This window comes from Oncorhynchus keta, chromosome 4 (genome assembly GCF_023373465.1).
Source record: "Oncorhynchus keta strain PuntledgeMale-10-30-2019 chromosome 4, Oket_V2, whole genome shotgun sequence".
In the NCBI taxonomy this organism is placed as follows: Eukaryota; Metazoa; Chordata; class Actinopteri; order Salmoniformes; family Salmonidae; genus Oncorhynchus; species Oncorhynchus keta.
The window spans coordinates 22,386,387-22,412,431 of record NC_068424.1 but is presented as its reverse complement, the minus strand read 5'-3'; the positions used below and the strand labels follow the sequence as shown (position 1 = coordinate 22,412,431).

The 26,045-nt window shown below is 44.2% G+C and overlaps 1 protein-coding gene across 1 annotated transcript; it reads right to left on the bottom strand.

Moving 5' to 3' along the window:
- Positions 1 to 10,496: 10,496 nt before the first annotated feature.
- LOC118370906 (transmembrane protein 200C-like) lies at positions 10,497 to 24,090 on the bottom strand. Its single transcript, XM_035756140.2, has 2 exons — positions 23,211 to 24,090; positions 10,497 to 13,177 (listed from the first exon to the last, which is right to left on the bottom strand). The coding sequence occupies exon 2, from the start codon at positions 13,131 to 13,133 to the stop codon at positions 11,505 to 11,507; it is 1,629 nt and encodes a 542-aa protein (XP_035612033.1). The 5' UTR covers positions 13,134 to 13,177; positions 23,211 to 24,090; the 3' UTR covers positions 10,497 to 11,504.
- Positions 24,091 to 26,045: the final 1,955 nt, after the last annotated feature.

The window sequence follows — 26,045 nt, the reverse complement described above, 5'->3', positions numbered from 1 at the left end:
TCTTAGAAAAACATATGCTATCTACAACCTTAAAGGGTTCTTCAGCTGTCCCCATAGGGGAACCCTTTGAAGAAGCCTTTTAGGTTCCAGGCATAGCCTTGGGAGGTAGTGGTTTATTACTCACGGTCGACAGCACCCCCCACGCCAAAAAATCTTCCCGCCGACATGGTTCCTTGTAGAACCATTTTGGTTACAGGTAGAACCCTTTTCAAATCCATGATGTAGAACCTTTCCACAGAGAGTTTTTACATGGAATCCAAAAGCGATTTTACCTGGAACCAAAAAGGGATCCCCTATGGGGACAGATGAAAAATCATTTTAGACCCCTTATTTCTAAGTGTACAGTCGTGGCCAAAAGTTTTGAGAATGACACAAATATTAATTTCCACAAAATTTGTTTCTTCAGTGTCTTTAAATATTTTTGTCAGATGTTACTATAGAATACTGAAGTATAATTACAAGAATTTCATAAGTGTCAAAGGCTTTCATTGACAATTACATGAATTTGATTCAATATTTGCAGTGTTGACCCTTCTTTTTCAAGACCTCTGCAATCCACCCTGGCATGCTGTCAATTAACTTCTGGGCCACATCCTGACTGATGGCAGCCCATTCTTGCATAATCAATGCTTGAAGTTTGTCAGAATTTGTGGGTTTTTGTTTGTCCACCCGCCTCTTGAGGATTGACCACAAGTTCTCAATGGGATTAAGGTCTGGGGAGGTTCCTGGCCATGGACCCAAAATATTGATGTTTTGTTCCCCGAGCCACTTAGTTATCACTTTTGCCTTATAGCAAGGTGCTCCGTCATGCTGGAAAATGCATGACTATGAAATAACACATAAAAAAAAAAATATTTTCATCATTACTTTAAGGTCAGTCAATCGGGAACATTTCAAGACCTTTGAAAGTTATTCAAGTGCAGTCGCAAAAACCATCAAGCGCTATGATGAAACTGGCTCACGAGGACCGCCACAGGAAAGGAAGATCCAGAGTTACCTCTGCTACAGAGGATAAGTTCATTAGAGTTACCAGCCTCAGAAATTGCAGCCCAAATAAATGCTTCACAGAGTTCAAATAACAGACACATCTCAACATCAACTGTTCCAAGGAGACCATTACTAAAGGACACCAATAATAAGAAGAGACCTGCTTGGGCCAAGAAACACGAGCAATGGAAATTAGACCGGTGGAAATCTGTCCTTTGGTCTGATGAGTCCAAATTTGAGATTGTTGGTTCCAACCGCCACGTATTTGTGAGACGCAGAGTAGGTGAACGGATGATCTCCGCATGTGTGGTTCCCACCGTGAAGCATGGAGGAGGAGGTGTAATGGTTGTGGGGTGCTTTGCTGGTGAAACTGTCTATGATTAATTTACAATTCAAGGCACACTTTACTAGCATGGCTACCACAGCATTCTGCAGTGATACACCATCCCATCTGGTTTGCGCTTAGTGGGACTATCATTTGTTTTTCAACAAGACAATGACCCAACACACCTCCAGGCTGTGTAAGAGCTATTTGACCAAGAAGGAGAGTGAAGGAAAACGAGCCAACAAGTGCTCATCATATGTGGGAGCTCCTTCAAGACTGTTAGAAACACATTCCAGGTGAAGCTGGTTGAGATAATGCCAAGAGTGTGCAAAGCTGTCATCAAGGCAAAGGGTGGCTAACACTTTTTTGGTTACTACATGATTCCATATGTGTTATTTCATAGTTTTGATGTCTTCACTATTATTCTACAATGTAGAGCATAGTAACAATAAAGAAAATCCCTTGAATGAGTAGGTGTGTCCAAACTTCTGACTGGTACTGTATATTTTCTCACTTAAAAAACAATCTGCATTGTTGGTTAAGGGCTTGTAAGTACGCATTTCAAAGTAAGATCTACACCTCTTGTATTCGTCACATGTGACAAATAACATATGATTTGATATATGGCCCTAAGCATACCTTATAGAAAGTAATTTGATCACAGTCCAGGGTTTGGTAGGTTACTTTCTAATTGTAATCCATTACAGTTACTAGTAACCTGTCCAAAATTGTAATCAGTAATTACTTCCCATTATTTTTGGATGCAGTTCTACTCATTTTGCAATGTGGCAGAGAGAACATTTTTCAGTTTTAAAGCAAAATTCCTGAAATTCTATGTGGTTTATGTGGGCAGATATGACATTGTCTTTGAATTTGTAGAATTTGTATTCTCGCTCAACCCTCTCACTTTTCCCACTGCATTTAATATCCAGGTTCTGCGGCCGATGTAGCCAAGTCTCTCTCATTTCCTAAGAGATAATGGCTTGATTCTAAATCAAAAGACATTACCCATAATGGCGCAATGTTTTTTCTTTCTATTGTGCAAAATACATTTGGTGTGTCATCATAGTAGTCTCTGACTTGTGGTCAGACTCGCTCAGGTGGAACAAGCTACTTTGAATGTCATTCAGAAAACTGAAAGGTGTCATAATGTATTGTTTGCCAACATTCTTTCTTAATTTAAAGTATTCAAAGAAGTAATCATCTAGTTTTTCAAAAGTGTTTGTAATCTGATTACAATATTTTTCCTGGTAACGTAACTGATTACAGTTTTCCTCTTCTTTTCAGATTACATGTAACTGATTACATGTAATCAGTTACTCCCCAACCCTAGATCACACTGTAATACAGTGCCTTCAGAAATAATTTATTCCTCTAGATCTATCACACATTGTGTTGTGTTAGTCTGAATTCAAAATGCATTAAATATAATTTTTTTCTCACCCATCACAATACCCCATAATGACAACGTGAAAACAGGTTTTTTGAAATGTTCGCACATTTATTGAAAATGAAATACAAATATGTCTCATTTACATAGGTATTACCACCCCTGAGTCAATATTCTTTAGAAGCACCTTTGGCGGTGATTACAGCTGTGAATCTTTCTGGGTAAGTCTCTAAGAGCTTTGCACACCATGATTGTACAATATTTACCAATTATTAATCAAAAAATATTCAAGCTCTGTTAAGTTGCTAGACAGCCATTATCAAATTTTGCCATAGATTTTCCAGACGGTTTATGTCAAAACTGTAACTATGCCACTCAAGAACGTTCAATGTCATCTTGGCAAGCAGCTCCAGTGTAGATTTGGCCTTGTGTCTTAGGTTATTGTCCTGCTGAAAGGTGAATTGGTCTCCCAGTGTCTGTTGGAAAGCAGACTGAACCAGGGTTTCCTCTTGGATTCTGCCTGTGCTTATAGCTGTATTCCGTTTCTTTTTATGGTAAAAAACATGGTGGAGCCACCACCCTGCTGTAAAAATATGAAGAGTGGTTCACAGTGTTGTGTTGGATTTGTCCCAAACATAACACTTTGTATTCAGGATTGTTCTTTTCTTTTTTTTGCACTATTACTTATGTGGCTTGCTTTCATACTTTTCACTCTGTCATTTATTTATTATTTATTTTTTAATTTCACCATTATTTAACCAGGTAGGCCAGTTGAGAACAAGTTCTCATTTACAACTGCGACCTGGCCAAGATAAAGCAAAGCAGTGTGACAAAAAACAACAACACGGAGTTACACATGAGATAAACTAAAGTACAGTCAATAACACAATAGAAAAAATCTATATACAGTGTGTGCAGATGTAGTAAGGAGGTAAAGCAATAAATAGGCCATAGTAGCGAAGTAGTAACAGCAAAATAACGAGTGATGTGCAAGTAGAAATACAGGTGTGCAAAAGAGCAAAAAGTAAATAAAAACAATATGGGGATGAGGTAGGTAGATTGGATGGGCTATTTACAGATGGGCTGTGTACAGCTTCAGCGATCGGTAAGCTGCTCAGATAGCTGATGCTTAAAGTTAGTGAGCGAGATATGTCTCCAACTTCAGCGATTTTTGCAATTCGTTCCAGTCATTGGCAACAGAGAACGGGAGGAAAGGTGTCCAAAGGTGGTGTTGGCTTTGGGGATGACCAGTGAGATATACCTGCTGGAGTGCGTGCTACGGGTGGGTGTTGTTATGCTGACCAGTGAGCTGAGAGAAGGCGTAGCTTTGCCTAGCAAAGAGTTATAGATGACCTGGAGCCAGTGGTCTGGCGACGAATATGTGGCGAGGGCCAGCCGACGAGAGCCTACAGGTTGCAGTGGTGGGTGGTATATGGGGCTTTGGGTTAGTACTGTGGAGTAACTACAATGTTTATCCATTTTCAGTTTTCTCATATCACAACAATTCAACTCTGTAACCGTTTTAAAATCACCATCGTCCTTATGCTGAAATCCCTGATCATTTTCCTTACTCTCTGGTAACTGTATTGGTACACCATCCCAAAGTGTAATTAATAACTCACCATGCTCAAAGGGATGTTCATTGTCAGCTCTATTCTACCAATAGGTGCCCTTCTTTGCAAAGCATTGGAAAAAAACCCTGGTCTTTGTGGTGGAATCTGTTTTTGAAATTCACTACTCGATTGAGGGACATTAGAGATAATTGTATGTATGGGGTAGAGATGGGGTATTCATTCGAAAATCATGTTAACCACTAACCACTAGTCATTGCAACTTATTATGCGATTTGTTAAGCACATTTTTACTAAATAACTTATTTACAGTAGGCTTTCCATAACGAAGGGGTTGAATACTTATTGACTCTAGACATTTCAGCTGTACATTTTTTATGAATTTGAATTTTTATGAAGTTTGACATTATGGGGTATTGTGTGTAGATCACTGACTCAAAATCTCAATTTAATCTATTTTCAATTCAGGCTGTAACACAACAAAATGTGGAAAAAGTCAAGAAGTGTGAATACTTTCTGAAGGCACTGTATATTCACACTTCGTATATTGCGACTTGATTTCCTCTGTGAGTCACTGACACTAAATAGTTTGATGCAAATGTTTACCAAGCTGTCAACATTAAACACAGGCTTATTTTGCAGCTCGGCTGTTACGACAATAAACGTGTTACGACGTATTGATGGGCCAAGCTGATTTTTTATGTTGTTTACAACAAGTGCAGGGAGCTTGATTCCTTCTGTCAGTGGGATGTCAGGAGCTCCATGAGGATGTCATTTAGATCATATGTTACAAACGATGTGACTGTGGATACTCTCATTCCGTCCCGTCAAATTTACTGAGACGAGTTGAACATGGGATAGATGTGTCCGCTTTTATCAGTGTCAAATAGATCCAGGCGAAGAGATTCACGACAGGAAAATGCATTACAAAGTAGGTCTAATGAATAAAATATAGTAGGGATTACTTGAGTGCTGGCCCTGTAGCATTAGCCTTTGTGTGGCCTACATTAAGCTGAAGTAAATGTGTTTGTGTACCTTATCTGAATGTAGACAGGGCAAGGGAAAGGGCAAGGATTTTAAAAAGTGGTGGAAATAAGCCTAGGATTTAGGTACAATGTAACACGAGGAATGTATTTCTCTTCATTGTGAAGTAGCCTATATGGCCAGCGATCAATACCATATATGGCATTGAATTTGGCCTTCAAAATGAATCCTATCCACTGAGATGTGATGTTTCATTCTGGTTGTTGTAATTAATCTCACTTTAATGACAATCGTCAAGAGGGCTTACAGCTCATTATCTTAATGAGCAAAGAATCATCATTTCAGCTGAAAAAGTCTTAAAGAATAGAGGAAAACCACTCACCTCAAGTGAAAAACGGTGCCCAGGAGACTTGATAAGTGAATTTGCAGGAATAGTGGGGTAGTCTGCATATGGTAGACTTTACCAATTATATAACCGCCTGCCGTTAAAGACAACTGAGTAATAACACTGTTAATTAGAGGTTTAAAAAACATATTAATTCAGTGTTAGCCTCTCTACATTGGCTTCCTGTTAAGGCTAGGGCTGATGTCAAGATTTTACTGCTAACCTACAAAGCATTACATGGACTTTCTCCTACCTATCTCTCTGATTTGGTCCTGCTGCACATACCTAGATGTACGCTACGGTCACAAGATGCAGGCCTCCTTATTGTCCCTAGAATTTCTAAGCAAACAGCTGGAGGCAGGGCTTTCTCCTATAGAGCTCAATTTTGATAGAATGGTCTGCCGATCCATGTGAGAGATGCAGACTCTGTCTCGACCTTTAAGTCTTTTCTCTTCAGTAGGTCCTGTGATTGAGTGTAGTCTGCCCCGGGGTGCGAAGGAGAACGGCAAGGCACTGGAGTGACAGACCACCCTTGCTGTCTCTGCATGGCAGGCTCCTCTCTGTCTCTCCACTGGGATGCTCTGCCTCTGACCTTATTACGGGGGCTGAGTCCCCACCCCCTCATGCTTGTGCGGTGGAGGAAATCTTGGTGGCCTATACTCCACCTTGTTTTAGGGGACTACATTCCTGGTGGTGTGGGGGCTGTGCTTTGGCAAAGTGAGTGGGGTTATATCTTGCCTGGTGTAATTCTCCTGTCTTATCTGGTGTAATTCTCCTGTCTTATCTGGTGTAATTATCCTGTCTTATCTGGTGTCCTGTGTGATCTTTTAAAGTATGTTCCCTCTCCCTCTCTCTCTCTCTCTCTCTCTCTCTCTCTCTTCCCTCTTGGTGCATCCTGAGCCCTAGGACACAGGAGGTTGGTAGCTCCTTAATTGGGGAGGACGGGCTTGTGGTAATAGCTAGAGCAGAATTAGTGGAATAGTATCAAATACATAAACACACGATTTCCATCTGTTTGATGCCATTTCATTCGCTCCGTTCCAGCCATTATTTTGAGCCGTCCTCCCCTCAGCAGCATCCTGTGCCCCAGGACCATGCCTCAGGACTACCTGTCTTGACAATCCCTGGCTGTCCCCGTCCCCAGTCCACCTGGTCGTGCTGATGATCTAGTTTCTGATGTTTGCCTATGACTATACTATGGAACCCTGAACTTTTCTCCGGGCATGCTACCTTGTCCCGGACCTGCTGTTCGACCCTCCCTCCCTCCCTCCCTCCCCTCCCTCCCTCTCCCCCCCCCTCCCTCTCCCGTCTACCACACCTGCTGTCTCGATCTCTGAATGTTCGGCTATGAAAAGCAAACTGACATTTACTCCTGAGGTGTTGACCTGTTGCACCCTCTATAAACACTGTGATTATTATTTGACCCTGCTGGTCATCTATGAATATTTGAACATCTTAAAGAATGAACTGGCCTCCACCGGGCCAAGCCAGAAAAGGACTGGCCACCCCTCAGAGCCTGGTCGGTCTCCAGGTTTTACTTATAGGTTCCTGCCTTTCTAGGGAGTTTTTCCTAACCACTTTGCTTCTGAATCTGCATTGCTTGCTCTTTGGGGTTTCAGTCTGGATGTAAAAAGGGCTTTATACATACATTTGATTGATTGATTGAAGTAGTAGTTAAACATTGATGAGAAAACATTGTAATTTGAATTATAAGAAAGGGAATAGGTGTTGCTATGACATTGGGAATAAGAAAGAGTTAGACATTCTGGGATATAAGTGAGAGTAGGAGGGTTTGAGAGAGATGTTGGAAGATTCAGAGCTCACTGCAGGTCATGGAGAGAGAGAGAGAGAGAGAGAGAGGGATAGAGAGAGAGAGAGAGAGAGAGAGAGAGAGAGAGAGAGAGAGAGAGAGAGAGAGAGAGAGAGAGAGAGAGAGAGAGAGAGAGAGAGAGAGAGAGAGAGAGAGAGAGAGAGAGAGAGAGAGAGAGAGAGAGAGAGAGAGAGAGAGAGAGAGAGAGAGAGAGAGAGAGAGAGAGAGAGAGAGAGAGAGAGAGAGAGAGAGAGAGAGAGAGAGAGAGAGAGAGAGAGAGAGAGAGAGAGAGAGAGAGAGAGAGAGAGAGAGAGAGGGATAGAGAGAGAAGAGAAAAACCTTAAATCTTTCACACATCTGCTTTGGCTGGCTGAGAGAAAGGTCAGACAGGTGGGGGAAAAATGACTGCAGAGGTCACGTTTGAATGCAGCAGCAGTGCAGTGGAGGGGAGAGGAAGGACGAAGCTGAATAAATGGGTTTAATGTGCATAATCTGTTTTAGGGTTGAATTTATGTTGCTTTTGGATTGCTGCAGAACTAAAATAAATGAATACATTTTCAAAGAGCACACACACACACACACACACACACACACACACACACACACACACACACACACACACACACACACACACTTCAAAGACCCTCAAACGAATACAGTGGAGAAACACGCGGTGTCCTATCCACAGAAAGGTTAGATTAAATCCATAATAATCAATCAGAGCGGCCAGTCACATTTACATAAGACGCCCGACAGCTTGGGGATTGGCACTAAAATGTGGGGAATCGTTTTGCTTGTAATTGTATGCACGCTGGTACCGAGAGATGGCAGCTTCGCTTCGAGATCTTAGGAAACTGCAGTATTTTGTAATTGTATGTATTATTTCTTACATTGTTAGCCCAGAAAACCTTAAGTGTTATTACATACAGCCAGGAAGAACTTTTGGATATCAGAGAGACGTCAACTTACCAGCACAACCAGCACTACGACCAGGAATACCACTTTCCCAAAGCGGATTTGGGCATTTGAACTGATTCCAGAGGCTACCCAAAACAACGCCGTCGGGGGAGAGGGTGCCGGAGCGGTCTTCTAGTGAGACTTCGGATGCACGCACGCCACTCACCGCTTCCGAGTATATTACTCGCTAATGTCCAGTCCGTAGTTAACAAAGTCGACGAAATTAGGGCAAGAGTTGCATTCCAAAGAGATATAGATATAGACAGCCTACAGGGAGGAGGTGAGGGCCCTGGGAGAGTGGTGTCAAGAAAATAACCTCTCACTCAATGTCAGCAAAACAAAAGAGATGATTGTGGACTTCAGGAAACAGCAAAGGGAGCATCCCCCTATCCACATCAATGGGACAGCAGTGGAGAAGGTGGAAAGTATTAAGTTCCTCGGTGTACATATCACTGACAAACTGAAATGGTCCAAGGACACAGACAGTGTGGTGAAGAAGGTGTAACAAAGCCTCCTAAACCTCAGGAGGCTGAAAACATTTGACTTGTCACTGAAAACCCTCACTAACTTTTACAGATGCACAATTGAGAGCACCCTGTCGGTCTGTATCACCGCCTGGTACGGCAACTGCACCACCCACAACCGCAGGGCTCTCCAGGGGGTGTTGCGGTCTTCACAACGCATCACCGGGGCCTAACTACCTGCCCTTCAGGACACCTACAACACCTGATGTCACAGGAAGGTAAAAAATATCATCAAGGACAATAATCACCCGAGCCACTACCTGTTCACCCCGCTTCCTTCCAGAAGGCGAGGTCAGTACATGTGCATCAAAGCTGGGACAGAGAGATTGAAAAACAGCTTCTATCTCATCAGATTGTTAAACAGCCACCAGTAGCACAGAGAGGCGGCTGCCTTACCTACAGACTTGATATTATTGGCCACTTTAATATATGGAACACTAGTCACTTTAATAATTCCACTTTAAGAATGTTTACGTATTTTGCATTACTTAACTCATATGTATATACTGTATCCTTCACTATCTATTATTTACTATCTATTGCATCTTAACCGCTCTGTCACTGCTCATCTATATATTTTATACTTATATATTCTTATCCCACTCCTTTACTAGATTGTGTGTATTAGGTTTTGTTGTGGAATTTGTTAGATATTAGTTTTTGTTGTGGAGTTGATAGATATTACCTGTTAGATACTGCTGCACTGTCGGATCTAGAAGCATAAGCATTTCGCTACACTCACAATAACATCTACTAACCATGTGTATGTGACCAATAAAATTGTATTTTATTTTATATAAAGCTCCTTCTCCCCATGAACAGATAGAAACCAGAATTCCGTACCAAATGTGGGACTCTGTTACTCCCATTGACAGGAAAACACTTGTTCTTACACTTACACCCAGCCCTCTTTCATGCTCCATCTCTCTCCCTCTCTTTCTAGCTTTCTCTCTCATGCTTTCCATCCCGCCTCTTTTTCTCTCTTCCGCTCTTTCACTCTCTCTCTATCCCCTCTCTTTTTCTCTCTTCCCCTCTCTCTCCCCCTTTATTTCTCTCTCTCCCTCTCTTTCTCCCTCACTCTCTATATCTCTCGCTCCCTCTCTCTCTTTCTCCTTCACTCTCTATATCTCTCTCTCGCTCCCCCTCTCTCTCTAACTCCCTATCTTTCTCTTTCCCTCTTTTCTCCCTCACTCTCTATATCTCTCACTCTCGCTCCCCCCCTCTCTCTAACTCCCTCTTTCTCTCTCCCTCGCTCTCTCCCTTTCTTTCTCTCTCTCCCTCTTTCTCTCTCTTTCCCTCTATTTCTCCCTCACACTCTCTATATCTCTCTCTTACTCCCTCTCTTTCTCTCTCACACTGTATATCTCTCTCTCTCTCCATTATTTCTCTCCATCTCTCTCTCTCTCTCTCTCTCTCTCAGCTATACATTGCTGAACTAATATTTGTTTAACACACTGGCACATCAAGATCCGCTTGCCTAGGCTGACTACTCAATTTGGAGAGTGTTCTCACACCTTTGGGTTGATAACTTGATTGACATGTCGGAATAACAGATGGTACAGATAATGAGACAGCTTCATAAGTTTATTTGAAGACTGATTGAGCCATAGGACGACCATGGGATGGTTGAATTGACCATGGGCACCAGGAACAATTGGAATACAATTATTTACTGCAGGTGTGTTATTGAACAAGAACCAACTACAAAAACAATCCAGCTGCTTTTGCACAGGATAACATTGATTTGATAAGTATTTTTTTCCACAGATGGTTACTTGTGCTAAGGTACTTAGGCTACTTGTACAGAGATACAAGTGTTCAGCTGTGAATTGTGCTAGTTAGAGTGTTGTTTTTAATTTCGCTCAGGCAAAAGCGATAGCAAAGATATACAGGAGATTCCTTAACAAGCAAGTCAAGACAGTTCTAAACAATAACATACAAGCCTTACTCAGAGAATTTAAAAGACACACAGGCAAATATGCCAACATTGTTTCCCCCACAAGCAAACAGAGATGGTCAATGATGTATTGCTATTAAAGTTTGAATTCAAACTGATAAAAACGGCAAGGACATTAAAGTACAAAATACATGCTGTTGAGACAGCAACTCTCAATCAATATACTACTACAGTATCAGTTGTGACAGTAGGTGGAACAGACACACTATATTTCTACAAATTAGAGAAACTATTACATCATGTGGATGGTACAGTAACTAACGGTTCAATCGCCATTTTAAAACGGGCCCTTTTTTGGTTAATGTTATCTTTTTGCTTTGAAACTCTTTCAGTTGGGTGCGATTCTTCCAACCTACACAAACAAACCCTTGACAAAATACTATACACACAGTCTTCTGTTTTCATAGCCTCCAAAGACCATTTTCAAGTTTTTGGTCACATATCGATAATTGCATTTGCAACGAACCACAAGATCCTCTAGATCTCAGATCCTATGCAGTATTGTCGTTATCATAATTTCATGAAACTGCTGTCAAGTGTCTTCAAACAACTGCGAGTTATCATGTGTCTTTTTTTTTCAAATAAACTCAATCCACCAATCAGTAATTGTCCAATCATATCTCTGTGCTATCCACTTCCTCATCGTCCAAAACGGAGTCTGACTGAGAGATCATGAGAAGTTTCTCTTTGTTGGAGTATCGCCTTGAGCACCTGTCCTGTCGTTCCCCGGGGCTGCTCTCCTCCTGTTCATTGGATACTCCTCCTTCCCTCTGACTCTTACCCAGACCCTCCTCTGAGGTCACTCGGCTGAAGGCGGTCACCTCACATGACTCCCTTGACTCAAAGGACTCTCCCCCCAGGTCGCCCAGTTTGATGTACCCACCGGCTCCCGGTACCTCTAAACGAGGGCAGCTGAGTCGCCGGGACCGTTCCACCTTCCACTCGGTGGGGGTGGATGGAGTGATGCCCAGGTCGATGGACCTGGAGTAGTCCGTCAGGGCGCTGAGGGACAAGTGGGAACCCATCACCCTGGGGCCAGTGGGGGACGAGGGGAGCAGCTGGATCTGGGAGCCCTGAAGCGCCCCCTGGAGGCTACCACTACTCTTGTACACCTCCACAGAGTCCTGAGGCAGGAGCATAGCCGTCTGCAAAGTCTCCACATTTGCCTGGGTGGTGGTTTCTGGAACACCGTACCCAACCCAGGATTCGTCTTCTTCGCCAGAGTCACACAGGGCAGCCCTGCTCCTCCCTGCCTCTGCTTTGGCTGAAGGCCTGCGCTGATGCTGGTTGGTCCGATGGTTGGGTTTGGTCATGGGCAGAGTGAAGGCGTTGACCGAGGAGGCCACTATTGTCCGGGTCTCGCACCGTTTGGGGATGGAAATCGGGCTGCTCTGCTGGCCGGCCCTGCTGTGTCTGGAGATAGTGTAGACTGTGTCGGTGAACGTCTGCCTCTCTAGAGATGACACCCTTGACCTAGTCAGGGAGTGGCATCTGGAGGGGCCCAGGCTGCACTCGTCCGGCGAACCTCCCGAGGGCCAAGTGCCTTTGGCTAGTAGAGCGGCGGTATATGCAGCGCTAGGTTTGCCCTCCACCCCTTTGGACTGCATGTAGTTCACAAAGCCATTGAGTGGCATGTTTTCCTTAGTCCGCAAGCTGTGGATGTCAATGACAGTGGAGTAGATGTCCCTCAGGTTGATGATTTTGGTCTTCTTATCGCGGTTCTCATGCAGTACCGCATTGGCGCAGATAAACAGGAAGATGCCAATGCCCATGATGAGGGGACCGAACACCTTCAACTTGTCCGAGTACAGGTACTTATCCAAGAACTCAGCCAGGAAGCCCATAGACGGCTGCTCTAAACCTGTGCCGTTGGAAAGATTGTTACTGACCAAATCCCCATCCAAGTGAAATCCGTCCTTCGCGTTGTTCGTCCAGTTGCCTGTCAGCCCTGACTCCTCCTTTTTGTTGTAAATTATCTGGATTTTGGGCGGATCTGGGTACAGTGTGCTCTCCCTGGGCCAGTAACCCAGTATGGCCATGGCAATGCCCACCAGTAGGATTAGAATCCCAATAGCCGCCACCACCCCCGAGATGGAGCAGAGATTCAGCTTGCCCTTGACCACCACCACCTCATTCTTCCGCTTCTTCTTGGCTTTTCTCTTACGCTTGTTCTCGGCACGGCTCTTAGAGCGCAGCGAGTCCTGCCTCCTGTTGATCCGCAGCAGGCCTCCGGTGGCGATCATGGTTGGGACTCAGCAGACGGACTGCTCACTCACTCATCCTGAGGCTAGAGAGAGAGGGGGAAAGTGAGTGAGAGGTAGGCAGGGAGAGAAGGTCAGAGAAAGGGGAGAAATAGAGACAGAAAGAGAAAAGGGAGAGGAAGAGACAGGGTTAGATAATAGACCTAGATGTGCAATACTGATGATGATACTCAAGCGGTCCATAATAGTTATTCCACTGCTGAATTTGATATGGTCATAAGTTTGTGATACATTTAGAGAAGAGACACTTGAACAAACGCCAACACAAACTACTACATTCCTATTCAGTGCAATATCGCAACACTTCCGCTATGCTCTGACTAATTTAGATCATCCCAGTGAAATATGCATGCCAAATGAAGCTCTTTCAGGAAGAAGGAGGAGCAAAACAATGAGAATCAATACAAAGTGAAGCCTGTTTTCCGGAGGCACTTGCTCACTGGGTGACAGCTCCAGACGTGTGGGAGTGATGAGACTTCCGCCACAGCACAGGGAGCGGAGTGAGACACATGGATGTGCACACACACACACACACACACACACACACACACACACACACACACACACACACACACACACACACACACACACACACACACACACACACACACACACACACACACACACACACACACACACACACATGCGCTCTGGAATGAATGCACCAAAATGACAGAGTGGCATAGCAGAGTGGGATAAGCAGACATTCTGTGGCTTCACAATACAGTGTTGCAAGAACAACAGGGAAATATAGAGCAACACACACATCTCACCGACTGCTTGCTCGCCGGCTATAAAGCCTAAGTGGAGTGTGAAGAAAGAAAACAGCTGGTCGTCCACTGCCACGCCACTTTGATTTCTACACGCCAGGTACCACCTTTACCAGATACTACGGTTGACAGCTGCATAGAGTAATGCATCAAGAAACTCTACTACATTGTGAAAATGAACCCTATAGAAAATACTGAATACAGGAAGAAGGCTGTCCCTTAAAAGCCTACACTGTGTGTGTAGTGTGCTTACTGGCTCTTGCTATGCCCGGCACATCAGGAACGGATTTCAGACTAAACCTTGGGGGATGCCTGCAGTTGGGTGATAAATCATTGGGCCGGAAAAGCTCTAAAACTTTGAATTAGGTACACCGTCACTATCAATAGCGAAACCAACAGCAATGCCAATACCTATACAATGAGTGGAGAAATATACCACTGAGCTATCCCCTTGAGCTAAAGGCAGATAACGAAACTAAAAGGAGATGTTTAAAAGCATCCAGTGAAAGTCAATGTGCCTGAAAATGTGGTTTAAAAAGTGTGTTGATGTGAGCAGTCAGTGTTACCAGACATGGCGGTATTCTGGCCCAATTGAGCTTCTTTTGATGTTATTGTGCAACTGGTGATGGTGCACATACAGCGAGCTAAATGCACCACCTTGAAGAAGCCAAGCAGAGCCAAAGAAATTGAAGCTCCCCATACAGGCCTCCTCACCTCAACCAGAGAGGAGTAACACTCTCACAAGACTGCTGCTGTCTCAGCTGACCTAGTCTACCTGGACACGTCACACTTATGCTTTGATACAAAGATCTTCGCCATCTGTGGAGATTTGCCATGGAAATGCTCTCCTTTCTCTGACTACTCCACTGACTACTGTGAAGAGCCAGTAAAAATATGATTCTCCATAACATAGGCACATCTACCACCTCAGGAGGGCATATTCAAAAATATAATCCAAGACCTAAATCTTGTCGACAGGAGTTCTAATCATACAAAGGTTAATGTAGATGCATGAAGATTGGTGCACACTGCAGGTCCCAGCTGGAGCGAGTGACTCTCTGGTGGCGTGAAACAGTCAGCAACCACAGGATGAATAATGCTAATGAGGGAAGGAGATGATAACAGTGTGATCCAGAGGAACTCACACCTCGCTCTGCCTGAAGGTGTTTCATTAGCTCACAGACACAGCTGATTATTGATGGTTACCAATCAACACATGGGTATAATGGCTTCAGTCTAATTGTAATTAGTTCCAATAGTCCCCTTAAAACAAACCACAATGTAAGGGTGAATACCAAGTCCAATAAATCAATCACAAATAAATTAAATTATGCATTACATACCTGTGTGCAAAACAAACGTTGTTGATTGCACACACTTTATTTACTATCAAAGTAGTGAGAGAAAGAACACAACACATCCCTGAAATATGACCATTTTGAAAGTGTACTTCAATCAAAAAGACTCACACTTTTACCCCCCCCCAAAAAAACTCACACGCTCAACAGAAATACAGCCCTTTAGCTCGCTAATAAAAAAAACATGCTCCTGGATGAAAAAATAAGCCTCTTTTAATTCTCCCCTTGCTGGCAAACAGATGGAGCAGAAAGAAGCACCTGGTGTCGGAGCTAATTCAAAGGGACAAATCAAATGGCTGCTGGGCCCACAGGAGCGCTTTCAGGGCTATACCCCTGCACGCGGCATCCTAGACCCAGCTGAGGCTTATCAACACAGCGAGAAGCGACTAACAAAATGGAGGAGTGAAGAAGCTAGCTAGTAGCTAACGCCTTCAGGGAGGCTCGGGAGTGTTTGTGTTTGTGTTTGTGTTGGCCTTTTTGTATTAACCCTTGGTCACAGGAGGCCAGTCCAATTAAAATGGCTAGCTGTCTGTAAGCTAGCTCATTTAGCTTAATGTGATCACTTCAATATTAGCATTGAAAAAAACTCATCTGTTTTTTTTTCTCACTTCACTACCAGATATTTTTTGTCAGCTCACAAATTATGAGGACAAGGAACTCTCCTGTGAATTTGATCAGATTGGTGCTATTAACAGTGAATTACTGTATATTATTACTGTATATTATCAAACTTCAAGGATGGGAATTTGTGATGTCATCTGTCTCCCCCCTTGCTTGAGGAACAATAGAGAACTAAAGAGGAAAGGCCCACCCCCACACTTGTGCCATGTCATGAGGATACTTGGATCACTTATTGAGATGTGCCTTTTGTTAAGTAAATCAGGTGATAAATGAGCTGAAAAGGAGACTGGAGTAGCCATAAAATTAAATATCTCCCAGCTGTAAATCAGCAGGGAGCGAGAGAACACACAGTGCTGACATTTGGTGGGAATAGCCTCCTAGTTGTATATTGCAACTATAATTCTTCATTTGTGATGACAAATGTGTCCAGTTACAGGTCTCATTAAACCATTGTTGCCTGAGCTGCATAAACACTCTTAGCAAAAAAGATGCTAGAAACTAAAAGGGTTCTTTGGCTGTCCCCATAGGATAACCCTTTGAAGAATCCTTGTTGGTTCCAGGTAGAACACTTTTGGTTTCAAATAGAACTGTTCTTGGTTCCATGTAGAACCCTTTCCACAGAGGATTCTATATGGAACCCAAAACGTTTCTACCTGGAACCAAAAAGGGGTGTCCTATGGGGAGAGATGAAGAACCCTTTTGGAACCATTTTTTATGAGAGTGCAAGCGTACATCTCTCCCATAGAGAAAATATAAGCTTCGAGGCACGCTTTGTAGGGGATACGTGGGTCAGCAACTATTGCCTGGCATCTATGGGTGTAGCTAAAGCAATGTGTTCAAGTTGGGGACTGTGTCAAGCTGTAGACAGAGGTGATGTAACCTGTCATCACTTTTCTGTCTTCAGTTTCTTGGCAATTTCTTGCATGGAATAGCCTTAATTTCTCAGAACAAGAATAGACTGACGAGTTTCAGAAGAAAGGTCTTTGTTTCTGGCTATTTTGAGCCTGTAATCGAACCCACAAATGTTCTAGTCTAAAGAAGGCCAGTTTTATTGCTTCGTTAATCAGAACAACAGTTTTCAGCTGTGCCAAAATAATTGCAAAAGGATTTTATAATGATCAATTAGACTTTTAAAATGATAAACTCGGATTAGTTTACACAACGTGCCATTTGGACACAGGAGTGGTGGTTGCTGATAATGGGCCTCTAAGCATATGTAAAAACAAACCGCTACTGGCACTGGTCTCAGAACATTCTTCTCCTCCCTGACAGAGAACCCATGTTCTTTACATCATCTCGCCATCCTCTGACAAAAGGCATACCGGTCATTTTTCTGCGAAAACAGTAATTCAGTTGAATAGCAGGGAATAAATATATTGTCAGGAATAAAATCGCACTATAATTCATATAGCACAGCAATCCATCAATAGCCAATGAGTCAGGCAGAGACTAATCGATTCCTGAAATTCCTGATTAAATTAATTGTAAATTACAAGAGATGTACCAAATAGATAAATAATATGACATGCACTCTGGACAGTAAATACATTTCTTGAGGAACTGAAGCATGACATGGTTGTATTGTCAACCTTCTGTGAAGTCAATAAGGCATTTATGGATCGTTGAATGAACCTTTGAACTGCAAACTGATCTGTAACCTCAGCGTCGCAGTGGGAGAATGAGATACATTTAAACTGTCATATAGTGTCACGCCCTGGTCAAAGTATTTTGTGTTTTTCTTTATGTATTTGGCCAGGCCAGGGTGTGAAATGGGTTTTTGTATGTGGTGTGTAGCTTAGTGGGATTGTAGCTTAGTGGGGTGTTCTAGGAGAGTCTATGGCTGTCTGAAGTGGTTCTCAATCAGAGGCAGGTGTTTATTGTTGTCTCTGATTGGGAGCCATATTTAGGCAGCCATATTCTTTGGTTGTATTGTGGGTGATTGTCCTGAGTGTCTTGATGTCCTTGTTAGATGTTAGTTGACACATGTATAGGCTGTTTCGGTTTTCGTTTTGTAGTGTTCGTGTTTAGTCGTGTTTTACGTTTGTTTAAATAAACATGGATCGCAATCAACACGCTGCAGTTTGGTCCGACTCTCCTTCACCATTAGAAAACCGTGACAGAATCACCCACCGTAAATGGTCCAAGCAGCGTGTCAACAGGCAGGAGCTGCGTATTAAGGATTTCTGGACATGGGAGGAAATCCTTGACGGGAGAGGACCCTGGGCTAAACCAGGGGAGTGTAGCCGCCCAGCAGGAGAAGAGGAAACAGGAGCAGCCCAAAGAGGAGTACAGTATGGACTATACTTATTGGGAGGAGATAGACAGGTGGGCGGTCGACCCAGGGAGAGTGCCGGAGCCCGCCTGGGATTCGATGGAGCAGTGCGCGGAAGGTTACAGGAGAATGAGGTTGGCGAAGCAAGCACGACGGCGCGGATGGAAGCCCGGGAATCAGCCCCAAAAATGTCTTTGGGGGGGGGCTTACAGGGAGTATGGCAACGCCACTCCCTGTGCTTACCGGGGGGCTAGAGAGACCGGGCAGGCACCGTGTTATGCAGTGGTGCGCACGGTGTCCCCACTGCGGGTGCATAGCCCGGTGCGGTATATTCCAGCTCCGCGTATCGGCCGGGCTAGATTGAGTCGAGCCAAATGCCATGAAGCTGGCTCTACGCATCTGGTCCCCAGTGCGTCTCCTTGGGCCGGGTTACATGGCACCAGCCTTGCGCTCGGTGTCTCCGGTTCGCCTACATAGCCCAGTACGGGCTATTCCACCTCGCCGCACTGGCAGGGCGACCGAGAGTATTCAACCAGGTAAGGTTGGGCAGGCTCGGTGCTCAAGAGCTCCAGTGCGCCTGCACGGTCCGGTCTATCCAGTACCACCTCCACACCCCAGCCCTCCGGTAGCAGCTCCCCGCACCAGGCTTCCTGTGCGTGTCCTCGGCCCAGTACCACCAGTGCCAGCACCATGTATCAGGCCTACAGTGTGCCTCGCCTCTCCTGCGCTATCGGAGCCTTTCTCCTCTCCTGCGCTGCCGGAGTCTCCCGCCTGTCCGGCGCCGCTGCCGGAGTCTCCCGCCTGTCCAGCGCCGCTGCCGGAGTCTCCCGCCTGTCCGGCGCCGCTGCCGGAGTCTCCCGCCTGTCCGGCGCCGCTTCCGGAGTCTCCCGCCTGTCCGGCGCCGCTTCCGGAGTCTCCCGCCTGTCCGGCGCCGCTTCCGGAGTCTCCCGCCTGTCCGGCGCCGCTTCCGGAGTCTCCCGCCTGTCCGGCGCCAGAGCCCCTCAGCCCAGAGGCGCCAGAGCCCGTCAGCCAGGATACGCCAGAAGTGCCCGTCGGCCAGGATCTGCCAGTCGGCCAGGATCCGCCAGTCGGCCAGGATCCGCCAGTCAGCCAGGATCCGCCAGAAGTGCCCGTCGGCCAGGATCCGCCAGTCGGCCAGGATCCGCCAGTCGGCCAGGATCCGCCAGTCGGCCAGGATCCGCCAGTCGGCCAGGATCCGCCAGTCGGCCAGGATCCGCCAGTCGGCCAGGATCCGCCAGTCGGCCAGGATCTGCCAGATCTGCTAGTCAGCCAGGATCTGGTAGATCCATCAACCTGCCTGAGCTTTCTCTCACTCCCGAGCTTTCTCTCACTCCCGAGCTTTCTCTCAGTCCTGAGCTTCCCCTCAGTCCCGATCTGCTCCTCAGTCCAGTGGGGTTCTGGGTGAGGACTACTAGGCCATGGTCGGCGGCGAGGGTGGTCTATCCAGGGACGCGAGGAGAGGGGACTAAGACAATTGTGAAGTGGGGTCCACGTCCCCCGCCGGAGCCGCCACCATGGACAGACGCCCACCCAGACCCTCCCTATTGATTTGAGGCGCGTTCGGGAGTCCGCACCTTAGGGGGGGGGGTTCTGTCACGCCCTGGTCGAAGTATTTTGTGTTTTTCTTTATGTATTTGGTCAGGCCAGGGTGTGACATGGGTTTTTGTATGTGGTGTGTAGCTTAGTGGGATTGTAGCTTAGTGGGGTGTTCTAGGAGAGTCTATGGCTGTCTGAAGTGGTTCTCAGAGGCAGGTGTTTATTGTTGTCTCTGATTGAGAGCCATATTCTTTGGTTGTATTGTGGGTGATTGTCCTGAGTGTCTTGATGTCCTTGTTAATGTTAGTTGACACATGTATAGGCTGTTTCGGTTTTCGTTTCGTTTATTGTTTTGTATTGTTCGTGTTTAGTCGTGTTTTACGTTTGTTTAAATAAACGTGGATCGCAATCGACACGCTGCAGTTTGGTCCGACTCTCCTTCACCATTAGAAAACCGTGACATATAGGAATAACATGTGAGATCAAATAGAGTTCGTAAATCTAATCTCAAACAAGCACACTGTGCAATTTCCCTCAAAGCTATGCATCATAAGGATGCATGATTGGATCGAAGGCTGCTGGCATTGAAATGTTGATGTGATGATGTTTTCGTCCGCTATTCTATTGATCTCCTTAACTCCTGTGTCAAATGATGTCTGAGATCATTAAACACATGAGCGCTGACACACACACACACAAACAAGTACAAGGTCATGCACACACACACACTGTACACACACAACCACAAAAGCACTCATGCACACACACGGATGAGGGATTTATTCTATGCTTAATGAGAAGTAAAATACTGAAATTCCAAGCATGTCAGTGCTGTAAAGTCAAACAGAGTCTGTAGTCATCTTTGATTACATCTATCCATCATAAACTTTGACCAAAACTATAAAACCTGCATCATAATACGGTTGATCTCTCCTCCATTCTCCCAGAGCTGGTATATAAACAAGGGTGAATAGTAAACACATGACGTACATTATGATCTCAGAAATGGGCACCTGATGTATTGAAATTCCAAGGACACAGGGAAAAGTCAGGTGACATTTTGGTGTTGAGGAAATGGCAAAGGGGTACCTTCGTACAATTGAGTTGGTCCTGTGATTCTGCCGACCTCCTGTTAGGCACTATTCTCTACCAGTCCCTCCAGCGCTCCTTGAGAGCCTTCATCATGTTGGTTATATACAGTATATTGGTTATTTAAGTTCTGCTATTAATATCTACTACTCCCACGCCTCCAAACTCTCCTCTTCATAGATAGATATACCCGCCACCAACGCTCATCTTATCGCCCATCTCTCCATAAATAGCAACATAACTTGAAACATACCTCAACAGTCCTCAGCTTTTCTACTGCACTGCATCGGTCTTTTCACCATGTCTCACCAAGAGAGTTGGATACAATATACTGTATTTATCTCTGTGGTCTCATCCCCCTCTGTCAAACACAGACTTGACTACTGTACCTGTATCCTATAAACATCCACATTCATCACCATGTAGTTCTTTGCAGTAAATTCACCAGGTCCATAGCTCTGTCCAACCTCACAGAGCCTCTATAACACTCTCCATTGCTATAACTGGACTCTAATGGGCTCTAATGCTTGTGTGAATGACAGGGTTTGAACCCAGGTGTCTTGCTTGCCAGAAAAGCACATTAGCCTGCTGAGCCGAAGCCTAGCCATTGTTTCTCCGCAGGGAGATCCTCTCTGACCCAGAGCAACTCGTCTAAGGCAAGCTTACTAAGGTCACCAAACCACCTCTATTGCACATGCATGAGGTCATGGTGCTAAACATGCCCTGGGGTTGTACAGGAGTCCTATGGCCAGGTTAGTTTACCCGTGGGGTGGGGCATGTTGTGCTGGGAAGGTGTATCTCAAACTGTGTTGGGGAATAGCAGGAATGTTGTTTCTGAGGAGTCTGTGTCTGTTTATCTGAGGGATTTTCATAATGTTTGCCTATGTTCCCTAAGGCAATGGCCAAACACAATTGTCTACTTCATCAGAATTCTATTTGCTATATGATTAGGAGAATATCACCATTCATTTACATTGCAGCGAGTTATGTTGCAGGTTTTAGGATTATAGGATTTCAATGTCAGCCGTTTTCCCCAAACAATCTTAATCCTATTGTTTATGTTCAAGAGACAATTTCCAAACATAATTGATGCACTTTACAAAGAACCTGAGTATATCTTCACATTTGAATAATTGATTACATAATTAGCCTAATAATGACCCGAGTTTAGTTCGCTCACTTGGTAACTGATCTCCAAATTGCTGGTAACAAAAGTGTGGTTCTGATTACGTGAATATTCCCTTTCAATCACACTCAGTCACAATGTATAGTGAACCACCGAACCCTGTCAAACGCTCTCTCACACACACACACACACACACACACACACACACACACACACACACACACACACACACACACACACACACACACACACACACACACACACACACACACACACACACACACACACACAGAGAGAGAGAGAGAGGCATGCTGAGACATATACAGATGCACGACAACACACACACACACACACACACACACACACACACACACACACACACACACACACACACACACACACACACACAGAGAGAGAGAGAGAGGCATGCTGAGACATATACACTTGCAGATGCACGACAACACACACACACATACATACACACAGATGATGATGATAATAACAATTTGAGTCAAGAGGAACACTGGGGTGCCAATGGCGAGGCAACCAGACAAAGCAGCCAGTCATGTGAGAATATCTATGACCATGCCACAGACTTTGATGTGAAAAGCACTTACAGTGCCATTAAACAATGTTCACTTGACGCTACAAATGAGTTGAACTTTGAACTAAACAATGAATAGTATGCCTACTGTAGCCGAGTATAACAACTATTCAGTATATAACACATTATGAGGACAGTCAGTAAGGCTTGTGGATTTCCAAGTATGGAAGGCAAGCTCATGTCATGATAACAGATGCGCATTGTGATTTTACCAGCATTCCACATCCAAATGCATGATGTCTGTCAATTATTCAGTCATCCAGTCCTAGGACAAGAAACTGAGGATTCATAAGTGCAGTTGGTGTATATTTAGTAGGCTATTCATGGTTATGATAACATTACATTTTAGGCTTTATTGACAGGCCTATATAAATGGTCAGATATGGCTATATTGATATAGTGCATTAGGCCCACGACATAATCTACATAGATAAAACATAAACAGAATGTCTTCAATTGGAAGGAAATACGGATTTGTTCCCAATTGAGCAGGAGCAAAGAAATAATGTTCAATAGGCGTCCTGCGGTCGTGACAGGAGCTATCTATAACACATAATGAACAAGCACAGTAAAAATGCATGAAATTCTGATGAGCCGCTTATTCTAGCACTAGTAGGCTACTTCAGTATCATATCCAAACGCCTATATAATGGTAAGCTTACCATAGAAGACAGGCAATGCAACCACATATTAAAAACCCCGAAAGAAAGTTTCGATTCCCAGGCGCGGATATCTCATGTCGTAAAAGGAAACTTCGTTTATTCCATGTAATTCCATTCTGGCAAAGGACCTGGCGATCTTCTTTAGCAAGAGGATCCAGTCACAGTCACTCGGCGATGTAGTTTTCATCGAGGCGTAAGCCTTTCCAAGTCAACCTGCGTCTGGGAGAAAAATACTATCCTTTTTATCCGGCTCACCCGCGCTCCTCTCCAGGGAGTGTCTTGTCAGAGAGCAGCGCGCCGAGTTTGTAATGGAGAGTTTTGTGCTGGCAGGCAGCGGGTGATACGGGGCTATTGTTAATATTGTTCTAATTCTTGGGTGTTGTTGCTATGATACCACCACAGCAGCCATCGAGTGAAATTGCTGCAGGATTTGAATAATTGCCTTATTAACTATCCTCTCGGTAACCAACACTCCCCATCCATGTTTGGATCTGAAGCGTTGTGCTGCTGCTAACGTCCAGAACGCGTGTGGTGAGACCTCTCCAACGTTTTTGCCTCGAAGTAGGAACGATGGACTTGTGTTAGTGTCTGCAAATGACCTGCGCAAGGCACCTGGCGCACTCAGAAACATCTTTACAGAGCTTTCTATCTGCATCTTCACCACATGGAACCGCATCACCTAGGTTCCAAAATTGCGGGGGGTTGCGGAATCTAGTTATATATGGGAAGAATGGCTAGTGGTTTACCAATAACAGAGGCCAAATCGAAATATGCATTGCACACTATGCATTGCTCAAACTGATTCTGGGGAAGATGAGTACGCATTTTGATAAAAGATTATTTCTGCAGGTGGAGCAAGTACATCCAACAGATCAATTGCGCCGGAGATGTTAGGCGTATCAGTAACAAGTTTACCTACAGCTACTAGCTACTGCTGTACCAGCAGGGTTGTGTAGGTTACTTTCTAAATGTAATCCGTTACAGTTACTAATTACCAGTTCAAAATTGTAATCATAAAAGTATATTTTGGATTACCCAAGGTCAGTAACGTAATCCGATTACATTCAGTTACTTTTTAGATTACTTTATCCTTATTAGGCATAAGAAAGAAAAAAATGTATGTTACCAATTCAATGCCATCTATTGCAGGATAAATCAATGTTAAAGTTTACATAGCTGGCCATATATGGATGTTCAATTTGGATATGTAGGCTTCTTCTAAGCCATCGCTTTCTACTACATATAATAATACAATTCAGTTATGTCTTTACATTAAAAAATCTAATCAAATTGTATTGGTCACATACTAATGGTTAGCAGATGTTAATGCGAGTGTAGCGAAATGCTTGTGCTTCTAGTTCCGACAATGCAGTAATATCTAACAAGTAATCTAACAAATTCACAACAACTACCTTATACACACAAATGTAAGGGATGAATAAGAATATGTACATGTAAATATATGGATGAGTGATGGCTGTGCGGCATAAGCAAGATGCAGTAGATGGTATAGACAGTACATACATATGAGATGAGTAATGTAGGATATGTAAACATTATTAAAGTGGCGTTATTTAAAGTCATTGTGATACCTTTTATAAGGTACATTTATTAAAGTGGCCAGAGATTTGAGTCTGTATGTTGGCAGCAGCCTCTCTATGGTAGTGATGGCTGTTTAACAAAGTCTATCAGAATTCCAGTCATTCCAATAAATGTTATACCCCTTGATCTTCAAGAATTGGACTTGGAAGTATAGATTAGCCAAATTGTTTTACCTGAGCATAACCTCAAAACTAAGTGCTGAGCACTTGTTGGCTGTTTTCCTTCACTCTGCGGTCCGACTCATCCCAAACCATCTCAATTGGGTTGAGGTTGGGTGATGGTGGAGATGGCCGCCAGTTTGTCTCTCACGCATCTTGCAGGTCTTGACTCACGGTTATCAAATCGCAGCATTCTTGAGAAAGTGTGAAAGACTGTCAGTGGCATCTTGGCACGGAAAATCACCCTTCCACTCCTTGCATCCCAGAGACTACATGTAGCCTCACCTCGGGGACCTATACACACCCGCTGTATGTAGGCACACAGGTCAAACTCATCCATCCTTTTTAAGTTGTCTCCATATTTACAGAAACCCTCCAAATTTGTCAGCTCCAGCATGATTGTTTCGATGGCTGGTGTAATGAACATGTAAAATGTTGAGGCGATGTCCTGGACAACTGCATGTCTTGTGGGCCCTGGGGTCATCCTTATGACATATTGTGGTTGTCATATGGTGACAAGGACCATATTATTTTGCTGTTCTTTGACAAAAATGTATCTTTTTCAGCTTGGGGGATTCCTTCTTCATCTGAAGATGATCCATCATGCTGTATTCTTCCCAACCTTCTTCAGATACCTCCTCCTCTTCTAAATCATTGTTCTCTTGTTCCCCCTGGACATCTGATAAAATCAGATCTATGACCTGTTGGGAACTGAAACGTGCACTCATGGCTTCAGCAAAGAGAGAACTGGGGGACTGTCATCTGCAGCACCTTTATAGCCTCTGACTGCATTCCCCATTAGTAAACAATGCTTTCAAGACATTTTTATTTTGTCTGAAATTGTTTTTATTCTGTCTGTGAACTTGAGTCATGTGTGGGGATGTGGAGGGGAGATGCTGTACATGCACAAGGAAGTTTTAGTTTTGTCTGAGTTCAGTCAGTAGCACACAATCTCAATTTATCAATGTGTGTGTGTGTGTGTGTGTGTGTCTTTGTGGTTTTTGTGGTGTGTAAATTATTTTATAACTGCTGGGTCAAAAATGACCCTAAGACAATATTTGTGGGAAAACAGGTA